Source organism: Apus apus, chromosome 3 (genome assembly GCF_020740795.1).
Source record: "Apus apus isolate bApuApu2 chromosome 3, bApuApu2.pri.cur, whole genome shotgun sequence".
Taxonomy (NCBI): Eukaryota; Metazoa; Chordata; class Aves; order Apodiformes; family Apodidae; genus Apus; species Apus apus.
The window spans coordinates 107,137,035-107,159,531 of record NC_067284.1 but is presented as its reverse complement, the minus strand read 5'-3'; the positions used below and the strand labels follow the sequence as shown (position 1 = coordinate 107,159,531).

General features: G+C 42.2%; 1 protein-coding gene across 1 annotated transcript in view; it reads right to left on the bottom strand.

Annotated features, from left to right (window-relative positions):
- Nucleotides 1-22,497, bottom strand: part of PKHD1 (PKHD1 ciliary IPT domain containing fibrocystin/polyductin) — a 250,597-nt gene that overhangs the window by 214,241 nt on the left and 13,859 nt on the right. The window contains exons 11-26 of the mRNA XM_051615066.1: nucleotides 20,779-20,880; nucleotides 20,351-20,446; nucleotides 19,121-19,256; nucleotides 18,097-18,211; nucleotides 16,989-17,264; nucleotides 15,799-15,888; nucleotides 14,976-15,069; nucleotides 11,981-12,123; nucleotides 10,868-10,998; nucleotides 9,936-10,120; nucleotides 9,425-9,563; nucleotides 8,069-8,223; nucleotides 6,647-6,831; nucleotides 5,497-5,619; nucleotides 3,332-3,437; nucleotides 2,570-2,848 (exon numbers count right to left, since the gene is read on the bottom strand). Of these exons, the coding sequence (XP_051471026.1) occupies nucleotides 2,570-2,848; nucleotides 3,332-3,437; nucleotides 5,497-5,619; nucleotides 6,647-6,831; nucleotides 8,069-8,223; nucleotides 9,425-9,563; nucleotides 9,936-10,120; nucleotides 10,868-10,998; nucleotides 11,981-12,123; nucleotides 14,976-15,069; nucleotides 15,799-15,888; nucleotides 16,989-17,264; nucleotides 18,097-18,211; nucleotides 19,121-19,256; nucleotides 20,351-20,446; nucleotides 20,779-20,880 (2,355 nt within the window). The remainder of the gene's footprint in view (nucleotides 1-2,569; nucleotides 2,849-3,331; nucleotides 3,438-5,496; nucleotides 5,620-6,646; nucleotides 6,832-8,068; nucleotides 8,224-9,424; nucleotides 9,564-9,935; nucleotides 10,121-10,867; nucleotides 10,999-11,980; nucleotides 12,124-14,975; nucleotides 15,070-15,798; nucleotides 15,889-16,988; nucleotides 17,265-18,096; nucleotides 18,212-19,120; nucleotides 19,257-20,350; nucleotides 20,447-20,778; nucleotides 20,881-22,497) is intronic.

The following is a 22,497-nucleotide window of genomic DNA, read 5'->3' as shown; positions in this document are numbered from 1 at the left end:
AGCTGCTAAGCACCCCACTGTCAAAAAATCCTGTAGCATGTGTCTAGGAAACTTAGGTTAGAAAGGGGACTTGGCAGGGCTTAGGATTTAACAGAGCTGGGAGGAAAGTCATGGAGGACTTCATTCTGTGAAGCACTGAGCAGCCTCAGTTCTCCTTTGTGCCAGCCTGAGCTGAGCCTCCTCGGTCACATGCAGCATCACACCTAACACAAATCAGACTTAGACCTGATCTTTCTGCAGCAACCAGTTTCAGTGCAAATAGTTGAGGTTCCCCTCTGTTTTTTTCAAGTGACTAGAAGATTCAGGTAGAATTCTGAGAGAGACAGAAAAGAGAACAGTAATGGACATTAATGGCATTTCTAACCTGGACTTTGTTTTTTGCTGCAGTTCAGAGATAAATTAACAACAACAACAAAATTGCTTGAAACTTCCAGCTGTTTGCTCTAGTTATCAGCACTGCAGAGTTTAGGGCTCAGACAGGAACTTTATTATGTTTCATGTACGTGTGATTGTTCTATTACAAACCAACTGACCTTTTGTGATGCTTTTCATATGTGATGTAAGTAAGATTCTACAGTAAAGTCATCACATATTCAAGGCAGAGTCCCTTGTATCTTGTCCTCAGAAACATCATTTCCTGATAATTCTTTAAAGCAACTTCTGTCTACAAGCTGGAGAAAGGCATCCCACACTTAGAGTTAAGTCACAGTGAAGTCCCAGTACAGCACCAGTGGGACCAGTGATATTTTGACAAGAGAGACCTGATGCAGCAAAACACACGATGCTTCCTGGCTTCCTGTCCTGTAATGCTAAGTCTGCAGAGCCAGAAACAGCAAGAACTCAAAACTGAAGTCACTTGTGTAATGTGACATGTGTGATAATTGTCAGATAAGCAGCTTCAGATTTAGAGCACAAAATCCATGTGTGTTGTGTAAAGACTGATGCTCTTAAGTTTTGATATCTGCACTTATATCCATATGCAATGAAATAGTGCATATGTGCACTTTGTGATAAGATTGAAGAGAGGTATTTTAAATGGAAGAAATTAAAAACACAGATGGAAGCTGTAATTCTTTCCAATTATGAATGTTCAAGGCATATGTAATGTAAGATGGCATTACACTTGCTTTCTTTTCAATGAGTGACAGATCACTGTAATTGGGAGAACTGGATTGTCAGCAAAGGAAATGAGAAGGACCAAGCACAAAAACTTGTCTCTGTTGTGTTTTTTTTTTTTTTTCTCTTAACGTTGTTTTGGTTTTGGTATTTTGTTTTGGGTTTTTTTTATGAATTAATGCAGAGAGTATCAATTTTATGAACTATATGACCTTTCCACTGCAGAGGAATTAAAAAAAAGTAGAAGGAAAAAAGTCAGAAAATCTTTCTTGCTGTACTTTCCAACAAAACATAAAGAAAAGAGGTGGCTGTAACTTCTTGCTTTTCATTTTAGGAATCCTACATTCTCCCAAGAATGGCTCATCCACATAGAAGTTCATGGAACATTGTTCCTTTCCTCTGCCTGTTCCAAGGTGGCTGAGCATGGCACAGTCAGTCCTCCAAGCCACTTGGCTGAGCATAGCTTCATGCTACACTTAGGCCAGCACTCCTGCTCACAGAGTTGTTCATCAACATTAACTCAAAACATCTCAATAATGAAACTAGGTTTCCACACAAAAGCTGGGGGACTTTTACTGTCAGAGTTGACCTGAGTCATGTTGTTTCTAGCTGCTTGAAAATTATTTGCACACTGAGACCATTGGTCCTTAATGCACAACTCAGGTATGTTAAGGATGTTCTACACATTTCTCATTGGGTTGGGGAGGCTTTTCCCTCTGCTAGAAAAAGAAAGGGAGGTATTTTACAGCCTTTGGCTCAGCTGTAGTTGGCTAGGCAGTTTTCTGAAACATCCAGATGAAGTCTTCTCATCTGTGTCATGTACAGGGCAGATGAAAGAGTTCGTGGTTCTTTGGCCCCAGAGTCCTGTGGAAAATATTCCAGGCTCTTGTCTTCAAGGATTAAATATATCACCCATTAGTTCCTCATATTTCAAGGAGAGGAGAAGTAATGGATATGGAATGAGCTTCAATTTAGTTTGAGCTTCTTTCTCAGTTTTGTATCTAAACACAGATGACATTGCTATTTTATCCCTCAGAAAAAACAAATTCATTTCAATTGGACTGGAAAGAACCAAATTTAGCCATTTCACAATTAAGCCAGATTAATTAAAGTACTAAAAAGCTGTGTGTCAAAGGGATATGGGAATACGAGCCGTGAAACACTGATGGCCTTCTGGATTGTTGGGATAAATATGTCTGTACTTGAACTCTCAATTCTCAAATGAAACTAGTCAGGAAGCTGGTTGCCTCAACAAAGAACCAAGGAAAGTCTGTCACTTTTAAGAAACTTGTCCTAGTACTTTTTAGTACACACAATATGTCCAGCCATATTACGTCTTTTTTGTCAGATGAAGACCTTGACAAGTCAAAGTACAGAAGAACTCAAACACGCCATGAAAAACAAGAAGCAAAAAGAAGATGTCACTTAGAGCCAGTCTGGCATTCAGACCTACCAATCTCTGAAGCTGTAGGAGGTTCAATAGCTACCAGCTTTGGATCAACTCTTAGGAAGATGCTCTCTCCTGTGCTGGCATTGACAGCGAAGCCATGAGGTCTCACCAATAGTGTCACCTGGTAGATTCCAACTGGCAGCCTCTCCATCTGGCAAACCACTTCAGTTTGACTCAATGTCATGACATGGCAGGTTGTGTTGTTCACCTCCACCTGCAGAGCTGGCTTCTCTTCAGTGAAACCAGCTCCCCTTATAACTACTGTGGCCTGGGACCCATCATCTGAAAGAATATAATCAACAAGAAGACTCATGAATTTTGGTGTAGCAATGCCTAGGATTTACTTTCAACCAACAGTTAAAAGTTTTTATCATCTTCATCAGGACATGTTAAAAAGTACAACCCTGCTAATCTCTCATTGTTCCTGATAACACCTATTCCTGCCTGTCTCTGTTCAGCTATTTCTTCATTCCTTGATTTTTTATTAACAATTTTAATTGAGTCAAGAACCATCTTCTGCTTTGAGCATGAAGCTTATCATTCTGTATCTTCCCTTAATGCCTCTACCATCTTCTTGTTGATGCAAAAACATGCCTGTGCTACATGTTTTTCAGACTGTAGCTGCTCAGAAGTGCCCCACTGAAAAGTGCAGGCTCCATAAAACCAGAAAATTCTAAAAGAATACACACACAACTAAAGTAATAAGCATCTGGCAGATCTATTTCTCTGAATTTGCCACTTTGTTCAGGCACAAAGCCCCGTTACCTGATGAATACTCCAAATCACTGACCAAGGGGGTCAGTTCCTGGCTGAAGTGGAAAGAGCATGACCCAGAACAGTTTGCAAGGACATCATTAACCACCACCACCACCTGGAGACAGAGAAGAAGGTTATCCTAAACTTGGGAAGGGAACAGAAATGTTTTCTAGAGCCATGCCTACCTGGCAGACCTGCAGAGTGCTGCCAGTAGCCACACTGAGCTACCAAAAGCACTCTGACTGTGCCAGCATGGAGCACCATCAGACAGCTGGTTATCCTGCTGCACCCCATTACAAATGTAATTGCAAGCCTTGATAGGGCTCAGTTTCAGGCAAAGCAGAACTGAAAGCCAGCCTTTCTCAGTGGCTGTAGAATCTTTCCTCCCATCTTGCTGGGACCCACAGCTCCACCCAACTCCTCTTCTTCTTGTCATCCGCTGAACACCCTGCTTGACATATACCCCAATTCTTCCTACCCTGCCTCAAGAACAAGTTTATTATGTTTATTATGTTTAAAGCACCCTGTAAGACTAATTAGAATGAATCCCAGAATGTGTCTTTCCAGCATGCAGTCTTCAATTATTATTTTTTCCTTGTGGGAAAAAGCTGGGCTGTGACCTTGATATCCAGCAAGAGCTATCGAGAGATATCTCTTCTGAGATCTTGAGGAGTCAATTGGCAAAACAGGGCACAGAAGATCCCCTCTTTGTCTCTGTCCCAGCTATTAAGGGTGTGCCAGGAGGATACACCAATGCCTACAAAAAGCAAAAGCAAACTGATCCAAGTAAATGCAAGGAGCAGAGAGCTGCAAAGTACTCTGCTTGAATAGAGACACAAGAATTGGAGGGACATTTTTACACTTGTTGTTAACAGCAAGCCAGAGTAAAACTTCAGAAACAAAGATGAAGTCTGGCTGATGCTGCTGTTCTTGTTTAATTTGGTTTATTTGATGGTATGTCTGCACCACAGATGGCAGAGATGTCATAGGTGGTTGAGCCACTGGAAACAGGGAAGTTTTCATGTCTGGGGAACTGGCTTGCCAGAAAACAGGATGACCTATACCCAAGTGCTGCAGAGCTGGGCTGTGGAGCACGTGCAGCATCACCCTTTTTATCTCTACAGTGCCAGGCAGTCTTCGTTGGAAGCAAAGCCAGCAATGTCCATGGCTATGCAAAGTCTGAGAGCAGAGGTTGGAGCACATCTGTCTATCCAGCAGATTCATCCAGTCAGTAAGTCCTCCTTGCTCCCAATTCACACCAAGAATTGAGATCCACAGAGGCTGAGGGATTTACCCAATCCACAGACTAGTGCTGCAGCCACCATTTCATGTATTTTGCCCATCAGTTTAACAGCTGAAACACTGCAGATTGATAGAGTCATTCCCAAGTCTTGTGGCTAGCACCATGAGACCCAGAAAGGGTGAGAGGCAAATCTGCCATTGCCTACAGCCTCAAAAGAACTAAATTCTCTTCCATGGAATTATGTGGGTTGAAGGGACCTTAAAGATCATCAAGTTCCAACCCCTCTGTGTGGGCAGGGACACCTCCCACCAGACCAGGTTGCTCCAAGCCCCATCCAACCTGGCCTTCAACACTGCCAGGGATGGGGCAGCCACAGCTGCTCTGGGCAACCTGGGCCAGAGTCTCACCACCCTCACAGCAAAGAATTTCTTCCTCAGATCCCATCTCAATCTCCCCTCTTTCAGCTTGAAACTGTTCCCCCTCATCCCATCACTCCCTGCCCTTATCTAACGTCCCTCCCTACAGCTTTCCTGTAGCTCCTTCAGGTCCTGGAAGGTGCTCTAAGGTCTCCCCAGAGCCTTCTTTTCTCCAGGCTCAACAAGCCCAACTCTCTCAGCCTGTCTCCAGAGCAGAGCTGATCCAGCCCTCAAATCAACTTCATGACCTCCTCTGGACTCACTCCATCAGGGCCATGTCACCATTTGATGGAATGGTCACCCATAATAACCATTCTCCCCACCTGCATTAAACTATTGGAGTAAAGTTCTGCTGCACAAACCATGGAGCAGGATCTGGTGAATTTATGCCAAAGCACAGAACAGTAGATTTCTGAAAGCACTTAGTGGCAGAAAGTAGGTACCTGAATACTTGTGAGACTTCTGGATCTGCACAATCCAGGTGAATCAATAAGAAGTGTCACAGCACATCTCACCTGCGTTTTGTTATTGAAGGTAGCAAGCATGTCCCCAAATATTGGCCCAATAAACACACCTCCATCATAAACCACACGACTAGAAATGGTTGGCTTCAGACCAGTAAGGTTTTCAGCAGAGACCTGGCAAGAAACAAAGAATTTAAGTTTCTTGTCCTTTTCTATTCTGTGATTTTAAGTTAAAACCTTTCCCATGGGGTTCATACAGAGTTTTTACAAGGCAGCAAATAACTCTTGGAAATCTCTTCTCAAGCTTCCTCCATGACTCCTATCTCTAAGTATTAATCTTCATTACCCAAAACTTAACAAAATCTCCCTGTTCCCATACTCAACTGGCAGGCAAGAAACTGAGGCAAAGAGATTCAGGAATTAGATTTGCAAATGAACTTGTTCTACACAGCCATATCACTTGAAATTAGGCATGGAAAGAGCTTTGAACATCTACTCCTCAGAGACATGACTTTGTGTGGAAAGGGAGCCTGTACTACAGCTCAAGATGCAGCTCAAACTTTTTTTCACCAACTTGAGCATAAGAACTCATTGCTGCATCGAAGATGATTTTTACATTTTTAGAGTCTTCATATACAAATAAATAATTTTTTGGGGTAGGGAGCAGTTTAGTCTGAGTCCCGGTTCAGAACAGACAGACCCCTCTGCTCAAAGCAAAGCTTAAATTTTAAATCTTGGGATGAGAGAGTGTGAACTGAACCTTCATCTGAGACCTGTGAGAACCAGATATGAACCCATACAAACTAATTCTCAGAAAAACACCTGGGCCCCTAGATGATGCCACAAACCTGTACTGAGCTTCAGTTACTGGACTGAAATGTTAATGTGATTACAAGAGCTTTCACTTCAGTAGAGCAGTCCCTTTATTCTACAGAACTACATCAAGGCACAGAAATTACATTCTAGGCTGCTCATTTTGAAGCATAACTCTAAAGATGCAATTTCTCCTCCTGTAACTGCAATTGCTTTTTTAATCATCTCATCTGGAATTTTTCTTAGGCTGCTATTCCTAGTAGGAAGACACTTAGCTTAAGGTCCCACTGCTACCTGCATAAAAACAGATCCTGGGAGAATTAATCAGCCAAGGCCAAAGACATTGAATGGGGCTCAAAGCAGGTGTTAGTAAAAGAAATGACTGTACATTGATAACATTGGGCAAGTCCCCACTTTTAGTTTTCCAAGTCAGAGTCCAGATCCTTTCATAGCAAGAGTTTGAGTCTTTGGTCACGATGAAGTCACTGGTGCTGAAGTACGGGGCGGTAGAGTTATCTACGTGGTCTTGCAAAAGCTTGCGGAGATGGTGGGAGGAGATGTGCACTGAAACATCTGCAAAAGACAGCAGAAAAAACGTGGATATCCCCATCCCTAAGAGACCACATCTACCTGCTCCTAGAGAAGAAAGATGTTTCATTATTAGCTTGAGGTTGTTGTGGCTCAAACATTTCTGACTGCTGAAAAGCAGCAGAGGCAAATTTACTCAGTCCCAAATGCCAAAAGATTTGCACTGTTCAATAGCTTAGAAAACCTAGTAACATCTCTCCAGTTGAGACCATCAGAAATTTTGTCAAAATAATAGTTTTCGTTACATGCAACCTACATTTTTGGGAGACGTGAAATCTCAGTATGCAAGTCATGTTCTTTCAAATTAGGAAGGTCAGGAATTTCCTAGATGAGAGGAGCAGGGGGCAGGATCAGCCTCTCAAGAAGACTTTGTAGAGTTCAATACCAGATAAATTCAAATTATATTTTATTTCTTTTGATATAAATAACCATGACCATTTAAAGCTGCAGATACAGTAAATCTCTCTAATCCAATTCATAAGAAAGAGGAGAAAGCACAAGACCTGGGAACAGGGCAAGAGGAAGTGAATACATTTTTAAAAGATGATGTTCCAAGCAGGGCACTATTGGGAGTCTTCAGCTCTTGTAGGAAAATCTGGAGTGACAACATGGAAGAAAGAGGTATTCCATAAATATGCTAATACTGCATTTTGCTATTTTATTATTTGGCTTCTTAACTGAGTCACCAGTTCCTCAGTCAAGAACTTTACCATTGGCCCTGCTCAGATTAACTTTCTCACTTTCATGCTAAACCTTTTGGATTATTTAAACCAAACACAAGAGAATCTAACACACCTCGAGGGTGACTAATTAAGGTCAAGCAATTCTATGCACAAAAGCTTTTGTGGCATCTACACACAAATTTCAAATCCCAGTAATCCTAGAAGATAATTAATTTCCAGGTAACCTACAAGAGTCTTGTCATACAAGAAGACATCTTCAGATGCAAAATGCCAATTGGGGATCTGATCTAATGTTCTTTAATAGTAAGGCAAACATTTAATCATGGCTGCATGCATTTTGGAACCCCACCTACTTAGAAATGCTGCCCTGTCTATGATCCTTAACTCCTGTCTTGAAGGACATAAAATGCAAAGATCTAGCAGCTATCACAGTGGGTTTAACCTACCAGACCCAAGATTTTCCAAGGATCAATATTGTCTCTTCTTCACTTGGCTTCCTGCAAAGGAAATCCAGGACCTGTACTTGCATCTTCTCTTACCTGATATCACCGTATTGGCCAAGTGGATGAGGAAGGTCCCTCCGATAGGTGGGGATGACTTCTGCAGCCTCTGAACAGTGAGGCTGACTCTCACATCCTCCGTGGAGACATAGAGGTAGCCATACTCCTTGGAGCCCTCCCCAAGCAAAGCGCCTCTGTGTGACAGAGAGGGTTCACATGAAGGCATTAGCAGTCCAGACCCTCACGTCAACCAGCAGCAGAGGGACACCTATTGGAACAACATTCTTGAGGGACCCAAAGAGAATGTGTTCAGAGCTCAAAAGGTATTGGATACTCCCAACTTATACCCATGTGATGTAGGCAATGCACACACCAGAAAATGATGGGAAAACACCTTTTTTAATTATGGGAGAAGAAACAGCTCATGCAGCACCAAGCACAAGCAAGTTCTACCTCAGTACTAGTGTTTTTACATGACCAACACAATGCAACCTGGACAGCAGCTACAACATAAAGCAGAAATATTTTCTGCTCTATAGTCTAGTCTCTCTGTCAAAAGCTTAACTCTCCCGAATGGCAGCACTGTTTTGTATTTGAGTTCAAAGCCCAGTTTCTAAAACTTAAAATATATTCTCCTTTGCCACTAAACGATCCTTTTTCAAAGGAAAAAAAAAAAAACCTCTGTGGTCCAATGTTGCCACCATGTGGTTAAATGTCTGGATAACAGCTGAAGACTCAACTCTCAGCCGTGACTTCTGCAGAGCAAGTGTCGAGAATACAAAAATCAAAGGGACCACTGAACCTTCTCATTTGATGTACAGCCAGTGCATCAGATCCTGTCCTAACCACGGAAAATTGGATTAGAATAAAACCCACCACGTGCTCAGTTAAGAGAAACAGACAGGTTGTTGGGTTTTTTAAGATATCCAGAGAGTGTGATCAATATTTATAAAGCACATGCTGATTTCTGGTTTCAGTTCTCCTGGTTTCAGCACAGCACACTAGTGACTCTGTCTTTCTCTGTGAGATGCAGAGGCCACCAGTGCTAAGCACTTTCACTTTTCCCTGTTGAATGGTGCTGTGATTAATGCATCTCTTAATCATGTTATAAGCTAAACAGATTGACCCCAAATCTTTCTCTCCTAGGCTTTCTCTTCAGTTCCATAATCATGCAGCCCATCTACTGAGTATAGACATCTGTGGATGATTCAATAGTCTAAACAGTTTGAACATGGCCCATTTGAAATGCCTAGAGGAGAAGACTTCAACAAAAGGGATTGCCAAGCTGCAGTCTCACCCTTCACTGCTTCTCATGTTCTGTCTTAGACTACAACCAGCTTCAGACACGTCAGGGGCTACTGCAAGAGGTTTTACAGGATACTGAGATGATCTAACCTTGGAGAGAGAAGGGGAAGACTGACACCACAGCCAGACACCGTCCAGGACACATTGTAAGTGGGAGAAGACCCCATCACTGATACTGCTTCAACTATCCTCCCACCTGGCCAAGGTGGTTTGGGATGTCTCTGAGAAACTGAAAGAGTACAAGGATTCATTAAAGCAAAGAGCAGCTGTCACTCTGCCTAGGTTTTATTTCATAGCTGGAAAAGTATCTGCTTCTTTGGGGGTTTTTGTTTGGTTTTGTACGGCTAAGATCATTCAAGTGTTACATTTGTAAAAACACATTTTTCAAATAAGCCAAGAATATTCACGCTTGGTAACTCCTTCTTGATTGTTTTTACCAAATAATCTAACTTTGAGAAAAGAAAATTATTTTCTGCCTGTTGTGAAATACCCTTCCCCTTTGGAATATGTTCACCCATCCCTATCATTAAAGATTGTAATGGAGTATCCTGAAAAGATGATAACACTAACAGGACTGAAAAAAAATAACATATTCCTTTACCAGTCACAGCTCTGTCTGTGATGATGACTTCATCAAGGTAAAATGTCCCAGATATTTTCTTTCTCAGCACAGGGCTCAGCAAGTCAATTTGATGCACGAATACTGGGGAATTGGCAGGGAGGTCTTGGAGAAGCATGGAGTTATTCACACACCCCTTCCAGAGGTCAGTGCAGGTAAACATCCAGCTGAAAGACACCAAGGTTGTGCAGGCTCTACCAGATGATTGCTCAAGGCTCCCAGCTCTCTCTACCATGTAGTAATTTAAGCCCAGCCCCTTCACTCCCTTTCAGGTATGCACACACTCTCCTCTCACAGCCTTAAATACCCAAGATGCCAGCTTCCCTTCCTGAAGTTCTTCCTTTTTGCAGGACAATAGTCTGAGCTGCTGATGAGCAGCTATCACGTTGAGGAAAAAAAAATCAAAACTCTTGATTTTTAAGTCTGCCTGCCCCAAGCTTCACAACTAACACCAAAAGTTTTCTACCCATATAATTCCAAGTGAATAAAGAAAACTGAAAACTACACCAATTTTCAAAACTTTGTGTACCAATGATCTTTGTGTACCTGGGGAAAACCAAAATCAATTCATCTCTCTCTCACTCTAGAAAAACCACTGACTGTTGCCCAAGAAACTGGGAATTTAATGGTCTCAGAAACCTTCAGGTGTGTTTACCAGAAACAGAACAAATTCTCCATCTGTGCATCACTAAAAGTGAGATAGAACATATAATAAAGAACAAGCCAATTTACTCTGTACATCCTCAAAAAGAATGGAAGTGTGTTCCAGGAGTGTCTCTGCAGGGACAGAGCATGTGCCAGCTTACCTCAACTGTCCAGTTGTTCCTGCACAAATAAGAATATCCCCCAGTTTTCCTAGTTCACCTTCTTACTATGGGAAGTGCCATCTCTGGAAACCAGAATTGTCTGTATACCTTTTGGACACGGTTTCATTGAAATCCCACAGGCAGGTGAGGCTCCTCTTCACTGAACATGAAGTGACATTGGTGTAGGACACCGAGATACGAAAGGTATTGCTCATATGGCCTTTATGTGCAAAACACACCTGCAAAAACGGGGGGAAATTGTTCACAAATCATACTACAGGTAGTTTATATGTGATGTCTGCAGAAGATATTCTATTCTGTTTCAATCCCAGTTGAACATTAGTTGGGAAACCTGTTGTCCAAGGTCAGCCAGGAAGCCCATGGCTTAAGGTCAAATTGCCTTGAACAGCACCTATAGAAGACATTGCACTGTGTGTCCCTGCTCATAGCAGGGAGGCTGGAACCTGATGATCTTTAAGGTCCCTTCCAGCCTTAACCATTCTATGATGCTATGATTCTATGATCTAGGTGACTCCTCTGCCACAATACAGCCTGAAACTGACTCGAGGATTGGGGGCAAAAACATAGCTGGGAACTACCTGTGGAGGTTTCAAGTGCCTGGGAGGGAGGAACAGACAGTGGAAGAGCCGGTTTAACTTACAGGGTACAAGGTTTGGAGTGGGTGTCAGGTTTGGAAATAGGACTGAAAGGAGTCCGGAAGGACTTCAGGAGGCTTTGGGAATAAGCCTTTCCCTCCTGCCTTCTTCTTTTCAACCCTTAACTAGTTGCTTTCCCCCAGCTGGCAAAGAAAGGGTGACAGAGCTGAAATCGAGACTTATTCCTATTAAAATCAGATGTAGAAGATGAGTAGAATAGGGAGCAAGAATGGTTCCCCAGATAACAAGATGGTTTTTTCCTGTTGTCAAGGAGTGGTCATCCCTGCATCTTCCATCTTTTCCTAACACCATCCCATCTTTTCCTCAGCAAGAGTTACATCCCCATGAGCAAATGGCAGTCAGATGCATTAAAAAATATTTACATCTCAGGGATCTCAAACTACTCATTCAGTCAATAAAAGACACTCTGATCTGTCCACAGGCATAGTCCAAAGACAGGATTCTTTGTGGATTTGATGGAAGTCTAAGCAGACCAGATGATTTTATGTAGCTGATTCATTTCCAAGTCCCCGGCGCAACCTACTCATCAAGAGCAGCCACGTACATGCGTATATTCAGCAAGATCATATCTTGGTAGGGTTGATGGAGAGGTTTTCACTAGCTGGCTCGGTCTGTGAATACTGAACCTCCCACAGAAAGGCTCTTTTCCACTGATGATGTGTCCTGCGGTAACAATCTTCTTCATATCTGACAGAGATAAAGAAACAAGATGAGAGGCTTGAAAATTATTCAGAAGACACCAAAATGGTCAAGAGATTAATGAAAACAGAAGAAGTAGGTATTCAAAATTTGTCAGTCCTACTCTTCACTATTCTCCTGCCCAGATATATGGTGAACATCTGCAGGACAATTGTTCTGCAGCTTGAGGGTGCTGAAAGACAGGAGGAGGGACCATTAGAAATATACTGTTCTGACTGTAAAACCTCATGGCAAACAACACTTTATTTACCCATATATTTCAATAAATCCTTTTCAGAAAACACTCAGGCAAAGTTGGAAACTGATATACAAAATAAAAGTGAATCCACATTCCCCTTTGAGGTATTTGTTCCATTAGTCTATTGACAATGCTGTTGAAAAACTGCTGGGATTTCTTTTCTTCCTAGTAAAGAAAAGATTTTCTTTTGTCATTACATAGTGACAATCCACCTTTTCTTCCAGTAAGAAAAGTAATGCCTGCAAAATAAAGTTAATAGCAGAGTTTAATTTTATATATATATATATGTATATATACTGAAAGGAGGTAACTGTGGCTCTTTGCACAAGTGTTGGACCTGTTGAAATCTTCACTGGGAGAAATTCTGAGTGTAGCTGTTTAGCTGTATTCATAGGAAGAAATGAGAAGGGAGAGTCACAGCAGGCAAATAAATTAAAAAACATATTACCCTCTAAGAATTAACTGAGCTGGAAATATTTAATATTTGAAGATATTTAATTATTATTATACACAAATATTCGGTTTTTACTCTTTCCCAGGCATCTATTTTGGTTTCTGCTGAAGACAAGACACTGGGCCAGATGAACCCTACATCTGAATGTGTGACTGTTTCATTTTGGGGTTTTTTCATGGTGTCCATTCATCATAATTTCACCAGTGCTCTGCTGTCTTTTAATGTTATCTACATTTTACAATCATTCACGAAAATTCAAGTTCTTCTTTGTTCTATTTGTTACACACCTATTTTTATTCCCACTGTACTGCTGAGCTATCATTGGCTTTTAGATCAAGTTCTTCTCTTTTCTGTTGGCATAAACATAGATTTAGGACTGTCAACACAAAGGCCACAACAGGTGAAAGCAGGGACTGGGAGAGTGAACTACCCCCCACCATAGGTGTAGAACAGGTTTGTGACCATCTAAAGAAACTCAAGGTGCATAAAACTATGGGACCTGATGGGATTCTCCCACAGGTTCTGAGGGAGCTGGCAGATGCAGTTACTAAGCCTCTGTCCATCATATTTTAGAGGTCATGGGGGTGGTAGTACATGAGAAGCTGGACATGAGCTGCCAGTGTGTGCTGGAGCCCAGAGAGCCAGTTGTGTCCTGGGCTGCATCAAAAGAAGTGTGGCCAGCAGGGCCAGGGAGGGGATTCTGCCCCTCTGCTCTGCTCTGGTGAGACCCCACCTGGAGCACTGTGTACAGTTCTGGGGCCCTCAGCACAAGAAAGATACAGACCTGTTGGAAAGGGTCCAGAGAAGGGCCACGAAGATGATCACAGGCCTGGAGCAGCTCTGCTACGAAGACAGGCTGAGAGAGTTGGGGCTGTTCAGCCTAGAGACAAGAAGGCTCCAGGGAGACCTTAGAGCACCTTCCAGTACTTGAAAGGGGCTACAGGAAAGCTGGGGAGGGGCTTTTCATCAGAGAAGATAGTGATAGGTCAAGGGGTGATGGTTTTAAACTGAGAGAGGGGAGATTTAGGTTAGATATTAGGAAGGAATTCTTCCTTATAAGGGTGGTGAGGAACTGGAATGGGTTGCCCAAGGAGCTTTTTGGTGCCCCATCCCTGGAGGTTTTTAAAGCCAGGTTGGACGAGGTTTTGTGCAACCTGGTATGATTCCATTTTCTTTTTTCTGCATAAAACTTCCCTCATTTCCCAGTTACAGTTAATTAATTGCTTTCCTCCACTAGGAGGAATCAGTTACCAAATATACTTTACTGGCATTACCTGTTCTCTCTCTTCATACCTAATACAAAAATATGATAAAAAGGCCCTCAGCAATTATCTACGTTTTGGCATAGGATAAGTATACTATTCTTGCTGTCAGATACAGAATCAGACAATGGTTTGTGTTGAAAGGGATCTTTCAAGGCTACCTAGTCCAACCCCCCTGCAGTGAGCAGGAACATCGTCTACTAGATCAGGTTGCTCAGAGCCCCATCCAGCCTAACCTTGGATGTTTCCAGGGATGAGGCCTCTACAACCTCTCTGGGCAACCTGGGCCAGTATTGAAAGTAGTAACTGAAGCTACTTTCTACTACAGTACCTTAAAGTATTTGAAAACTACTATAAATTATTTTATTTTGTTTTACAAATGCAAGTGATGTTTTATACCTTGCCTGACCAGGCAAATATACCACAGATATTTGCACTGTTTCACTTTCAATCCTCAAGAAACATTGAAAGCAAAGACCTCCAGAGTCAGAATCAGCCACTTCCACAGCCTGAGATGTAGCTATGGGCTACACCAGAATTGTTTCACCAACAAACATATTGAAACACGAATAATTTCACATGCCCTAGAACTTGCATTTTTTTGTCTCTATTACTAATGTTTCTAACAGCCAAAACATTTCACCTGTTTTGACAGGTGTGTTGCAATATGACTGAGTCATACAAGGGATTAATCCTGTTGTTTTTAATATTCGTTCCCAAAACCCCATCATAATACATACAAATAACGAGTAGTTGAGAAACAAACATATGTACTTAAGCCCATTAAAAGTGTAACTTTACCATCATTAGAAGTTCAATGTGCATTTTGTAAAAGGAAATCAACTCTCACAGTAAATACTGTTTATTTTTCACAGAAGATCACTACCTTCTTTCTCAAAGCCATCACGAAAAAGGATTTTAGCAGAAGTTGACTCAGTTTCACATCCTATGGAAAGAAGTTCTTCTATCGCTGTTTGCACCTTTAAAAGAATTAAGAAAATGAAAAGCAGTCACAGCACAACAGTGCCTGGATCATTTCAGCTGTGAGTTTTGACACTCACATCATTGCTACATTTTTCATCAGCTGGGCATCCCTGGCAAGCAGCTCTGAAGAAGCAGGTAACCAAAAGGTAGAGAATAAAATTCAGCTCAACATACCAGGGTGTGAATGGCTCATTCAGAGGTGTGAGACATTCTTTGGTGCCTAGTAGCCTCCTCAGAAAGGTGCAGATTTCTTATATGAGCTACATCACAGCCTGAGCATTTACACTCCCCTCCAGGCTCTACCAGCAGTGCTGGCTAGATGTCTAATTGCTATCATGGAGCTATCACCCAGGGTTCTTTTAACAATAACCAACTACCACATCAAGACACTCTGGGATTTTTCAATAAACCAGATTGGAGCTGCTGTCTAAAACAAAAGCCATACACTACACATCAGGTCTTAGAAGAGAAGTCCAAGGGTCTGGTTCAGATCACACCACATACCTCACTGAAGACATGAGAGGGGCCAAGACTAGATGCTGTGGTATGGGAACCAGAACCCAAAAAAATCCCACTGAGAGACACTCCCAGTAACAAAAATCACCTCTACATAATGTAAAATTTATCTCAGCTTCTGGGCCAAATGCTTGACTGCTGTCAAGTACCACAGCCCCATCAATTGTACTCCGACAGAGGACAGGGTGTCTGAGTTTAATGACACCTACCTGGTGAGCTGTAGCATTTGCTGGGATCATTCTGCACCATGAGTTATTCCAGGAGATACTGAAATACCCTGTGCCAGACACAGTCAACATCTGGTGAGGAAAAAGAAGCAAATAATTAAAAACAGAGACAAAGTGCATGACATACACGGACTTCAAACCTGTATCTTCTGCTGAGGAGGATTTTACAGCCAGCATTTTGCTTTTCAAGCTTCTGTAAATCAAGAGTCCTTTCAGCTACTCTTTAACTGCTTTTGTTCTCCACGTCTCTCCCGACACAAGCCTTGCGCTCCTGTTTTTAGATGAAAAGAAGCACAAGGGCTACTAAGAATCATGGAATGGTTTGGTTTGGAAGGGACTTTCAAAGATCTTGTTCCAACCCCCCTGCCATGGGTAGGAACACTTCCCTGTAGACCAGATTGCCCCATCCAAACTGGACTTGAACACCTCCAGGGAGGAGGCAGCCACAACTTCCCTGGGCCACATGTTCCAGTGTCTCACCACCCTCACACTAAAGAATTTCTTCCTAATGTCTAACCTAAATCTAACCTCTTCTAGTTTAAAGCCACCACCCCTTGTTTCTACCATTCCATGCCCTTGTCAAAACTTCCTCTCTAGCTTTGCTGTAGCCCTTTCAGTTACTGGAAAGTGCTGGTGCTCTTAGATCTCCCCAGAGCCTTCTCTTCTCCAGGTGACCATGACCTGTGCAGATATGCCAACAGCCACAAATGATCCCTAAAACTCTTGAGTTGTAGGGTTGAACCACCTGGAAAAATTTCCCTCCTTGCTGAGCACTTCATCAAGCTGAAAGTTTCTGTCATCTGCAGTGAAGTAGAGGTGTTGACCAGGTAACACACAGTGTGGTGTCATGAAGGAGGGGAAAGAAAAACTATCCCAAACCTGTTTTAATTAGCATTACCTAATGAGGTGAGATAAAACCCTAGGGGAGTAACACACGAGCGGATTATAATGCAATCATAGTGTTTACATATGCCCACCAATTTATGTAAAAACCACAAACACCTTCAGTTCAGGATGCTATTCTAATCAACTATCTCAGCAGGTTAAAAACAATGAGGAAACACACTTTCCCGTCTAACACTGACAAGACCTTTACAATTAGGATTTGCTGTCAACTGTGTCATCTGAATCAGGGCTAGTCCAGCTCCCGGAGTCCAGCACACAGCACCAACCTGCATTTCTGGAAGATGCAAGGCCTGAGCCCGGATTTCGTGCCTCTCTGTGTAGTAGTTATTCACCACGTGGGGGTTCAGCCATGTGTTATGTATCTGGACTCCAACTCTTATCCCATTGCTGGGTGTCATTCCATGATGCAGAGCTTCCAGGTAGTACCTTGAACCAGCAGTTAACTGAAATTTCTGGGATTTTGGCTGCCAATTCTCACTCCAGCTCTTCACCCAGTTCTCAGACCATTCTGAATTGCCAGCAGGGAGAGAAGCTATTCTCACCTGTGTCCAAACCAACCAGATAAATCTGTTACAGAGACATTTCTCCAGCCTCAAAAGACGCTTTCTCCAATACCACAGCTCAAAAAAAACAGACTTGTGTTTATAGCCAAGGGTTGACACATTCCTTCCTATAGTACGGGGAAAAGGCACAATCTTAAAGAGCTTTGGTTTAGTGTTCAACACCATAAAGCAGATAATTCTTATGGCTGATCCTAACCCTAATAACAGTTCTCCAGGCAGCTTTTCATGGATTACTTAAGTTCTACTCCTCATGTCCTCAAAGTACAAAAGAAAGAACGCACAAGGTTCTACAACCTTCTGAGTATGTTATCATTAGTAAGACCAGTAACATTACTTATTATTTTATAGATAAGAAGTCCTTTCTATTTCTTCTAGCCCTGATCAGTTATGAGGCTTAAGAATAGCCCAGAGAAACAGATCACCTTCACTTGCAGCATCCTCTCAGCTTTACAAAGGGAATGACCAATGATTTGAGAGGGCAAAATTTCCACAGGCAAAAAAGGAGGTAAACTGAGTAAGTCAGACAGCAAGTTTACAGGTCCCCTTCCACATATCATTAGTGATGGTCATGTGCTGAACATAAAAGGTCTTCTGGAAAAAGACAATGAAATACTCCTGTTGCAAGAGTTTTTCATGCACTGAGCAGCCAATAGGACCAAATGTTAAGCATCAAGTATAATCATACAGATTTTACTCTGCAACAGATTCATAAGGTCCAATAAGCCAGTTCAAACTGGGGAAAATCCCACCTGTTATGATCTTAATTAAAACCATATCCTGATCTCATTTTTTTCTCTGCTAAGAGTCATACCTTATGTTCTGGATCTTGGGACAAACTTAAGTAGAGAGATGCTTGACCATCTGCCTGAATCCAGAAGGTGTAATTGTTGGTCTGAGGAGCCACAAAAAATCCACTCAGCCTGGAGCTTAGGAAAAGCAGAACATTCATAATATACAAAAGAGTTAACGCAAAAACCCACAAACAAACAAACAAAAAACACCCAGCCCCACACTCCACCTTCCCATGTACACAAGGAAAGACAGTGAGACCAGGTTACAATGAAACAAACTCAGAGACTTAAAAACTGAAGGAACCTCAAAATGACTCATTTTCACACTCAATGTAATTTATGCTTTACATAAGTTTTCAAAAAGGAAAAAAAAAAAACAAACAAGCAAAAACGAAACAAAAATAATCAAACCAAAACCAACAACAAAAACATCAAAAAGTCCTTGAAAATAAGTATGGTTTTTTTGTTGGTCACTTTTTTTGTGCATTTATTCTCAAGCAAAGTCTTAACCCTGAATGGGCAGCAAAAAGCTCAAAAATCCCACACAAGAGAAAAATGAAAACAATCATGCATGTTGCAGAGCTTTCAAGGGTGTATCTGAACAGGCAATGGGCACCAACACTGTTTAAATACTGTCACAGCTTGAGGCAAATCAGTTTATTTCCAACAACTCCATCTGCACTGCAGCTGCCAACACCAGCTGAGGATCTCGTCCTCCACATCTGGCTGGAGGTCCAGTCCAGGACAGCCTCTAACTGGAGGTTCCTTCTACCTCTGTAGCAATTTCTTTTGTGGTATTTTAGCACATCTAGGCCAAGTAGAGTGGAAATACTGAGGAAAAGCAAAAGGAGGAAAAAAAACAAAACAAAACTGCTCAGTGCATGTTTTGAGCTTCAAAAGGACCTTGGAGCAAAGGGTTTGCTTTGATTTATAGGAGCTATACTGTAAGGCTTTGCTATAAAGAGCTGTCAGGTGTTCTTGCTACATCTTATACTGCTAAAGGTGATTGCCATGGCTTCATCTCTTCTTAAGATCATGGAGTACCTGAAGGACTTCTTTGCCCCAGACAGAAGTCTTACTGCAGAACTGGCATTAGGTACAAACTGCCATCTATATCCAGGACCTGCTTCTGTCAGATCAGAGGCATCATCCCAGACTTCAAAGAGAAGCCCTCTGTTTCCTAGAAAGTTAAAATGTGCATTCTCAGTAGCAGCCAACAGAAATCTCGAAGCACCTGCTATCATTGGTGGTGTAAGAAGGCAGGCTAGAACAGAAAATTTTAATAATAAATTGGCTCTGTCTGTGGGTCTTTTTTGCAGCCCAAGGCAGAACACAGATCTCCCATTAGGGAGTTTGTTCTACCTTGAAATCCTCCACCAGAAAGAAAAAATAACTATGCAAAAAGCAGATCATCCAACCAAGTTCACGTTTACCTTTGTAGGAAAAGGTACCGAGATGTCCCACAGTCAAAATGAGCTAAGCCTCATTTTATGCACAATAATTCCCTACTGCAGTGCTCCACTCAAGCAGGGTTCCCAGAAGCCTCTGCAGTAGCTCGAGCTCAGCTACACTTCCCCTAAATACCATCCATACTTTCCCCCCCCCTCATTTGCCACAGCACTACACACCAGACTGACCTTCCTCACACCACTGTCCATATGCAAGTGATGGGCTGAGCTCTCCACCTTGCTTTTCCTTGCTGTAGAATCACAGAACGGTCTGGGTTGGAAGTGACCTTTAAAGGTCATCCAGTCCAAGCTCCCTGCAGTCAGCAAGGTTGCTCAGAGTCCCATTCAACCTGACCTGGAATGTTTCCAGGGATCAGGCATCTACCACCTCTCTGGGGAACCCATGCCAGTATTTCACCACACATGAAAATCTTCTTCATTATATCTAGTCCAAATCTCCCCTCTTTTAGTTTCAAACCCTTATTCCTTGTCTTATTGCTACAAGTCCTGCTAAAAAGTTTGTCCCCATCTTTCTTACAGGCCCCTTCAGGTACTGGAAGGTGCTCTAAGGTCTCCCTGGAACCTTCTTCTCTCCAGGCTGAACAACCTCAACTCTCTCAGCCTTTCCTCATTAGCACAGGTGCTCCAGCCCCTGAGCTAATTATGACCTCCTCTCTGTCAAACCTAGAAGAAATTGGTTTGATGTTGAAGCAGATAACATTTTGGAAAGCCCTGTTACTCCATTGCATTCATCACCAAATGATTTCTGCCCTCCATTTCCATGTGTATTTGCCTGTTTGGACCCTCAGTTATTGGAGCACTATACCTGGCTGGGGGGCACCAAACCTCCTTCCCTTGCCAACAGGCTCAGTGGTGCATCTGATTTGCTGGGGAGAGACGTGCTTGACTTTACAGGGGACACCTGGAAGCAGGAAAAGGAGGCAAATATCCTGTATGAGACTTCAAACACAGCTGAGCTGCAGCATGAACCCATCTTGCTTCAGAAAGGGGTCAGCACTTTACTTAAAAGTCTGGGTTTGTACTATTAAGGAAACAAAACTGTTCATGCCCACAGCCAGGATAATTTGACCACCCTGATGGTGAGTGCTACAACTGCCACACTGGTGTCCATCAACAGCAGTTGGGTGTTGTGGGCAGGGCCATGACCACACTGAAGGGGGACAAAAAGCAACAAAAAAAACCACCCTTTAAAAAAAATAATAAATAAATCACTTGATACATCTCTCCTCTTACCTGCAACAGTGACCTGCACTGGTTCCTCAAAGAAATCCCCCATGACAGTGAGATCGGTGCCTCCTCCAAGACTCCCACCCTCTGGAAACACTGAGGTTATTTCTACAGAGGAAGGAAAAAGGTGGAAATGAGTGTTGGAAAGCTTAATCCCAAACCTATTTCCGTCAGAGCCTGCAGTGCACTTGCACTGTTTCCAGCCAGAGCAGGCTCCTGTGAATGACACAGGCATCTCCCTGATCCTTCACAGGGTTTTTGGCAGCTGCTGGGATTATACCAGGAATGAACAACATGGATAACTTGGCTGTGTGACAGGAGAAATACTGTAATGCTAGTACTGTTACTTAGCAGTGGCTGCATATGTCAGGCTCAGATTGCACACTGGTATCTTCTGTGCTACTGAGGAGCCTTGCAAAAAAAGGTGGAATTGAAACTGTTTTAATCCTTCTGACCTTGTCTGACCTGCTTCTCAATTTAGCCCACAGTTTTAGATGTTGCCACATTTTCCAATTGTCCTTTAGGCTTCAGGGGCAAATGAAGGGATCTGAACATCTCAGTGTCCACATTAGGACCATGAGAATCTTCCAGGGTTTTATGTGTTATAGTCATGCTTTTCCACACTGGAATCCTATTTTTCTCTTTGATGACACCCACTTTGCACTCTGATGTCCTAGTTTAACCACTAAATTGTACTTGTGTAGTTCTGAAAAAAAATCTAATTAAAAAAAATTATGTTTGTCCACATCTGCATTTTTTAACTTTTCTGATATTTAAGCCTCAGTTTTATAATACTGGTCACTGCCAAGTACAGTCCTGTTTACTGGATAAATGTGGCAGATCTTGTTTCTGCTGGTGCTCTGCCAGTAGTCAACTCAGGGTTATTTCATTTTACTGTGCCTCGATTGTTAAATAAAATATGACATAAAAACAGCCTTGTTTACAAAGTGATTGGAATTTACAGGTGAAACAAGCCTAATGCTATTAAACAGCATACAAAATAATAATAATAATGCTTTTGTTATGTCTTGAGCCAAGCTTCTCATGCACAGCACATAAGAAACTAATGCATTCATTACATTAATTTCTGCCAGCTTAATGGCAAAAACTTAATAGGACCTTGCTGGAGACCTACACAGATGAACCAAGTGGTGTTTCAGCTTTATGCAGCCTTTGATTGAGTACAAAGGCTGCCCAGCGCTCTGCCATCCCTGATTCCCTGCTTCTGCTTTGACCTTGTTGAGTCCTGGACACTATTTGTCCATGACCATAATCTTTAGCAACTTATTTCATTTCCTGCTGTCTACATTGTAGTTGGAAATGTCACATGGAGGTTATTCTTGTTCATGTAACTTAATTTAAAAAAAAAAAAAAAATGGTGCAATAACCTACCGTTCACAATTTATCTGGAACTTAATTCTTGAGTACCATCTCTTCCTTGTAGCTGGTGTGGGACCTACCTAATCTTAAACTCTGCATTTCTACGATCTCAGCCTTACCAAAAACAGTGTGATTTAAGGAGGAAAGGTTTCTTTAGATGCAACACGTCAAGTCTACAACTGATCTGACAGGAAAAAGAACAACGATAGAGCAACATCGTCCCAAATCCTTCCATATTGCCATTCTCTGGTCTTCTCAAGTTAGGTGGTCCAAAACTGACTTCAAACATATCCCTGGTCTGAGAGGAACACCTGCTCACTGGGGATGCAGGATAGAGCAGCACAC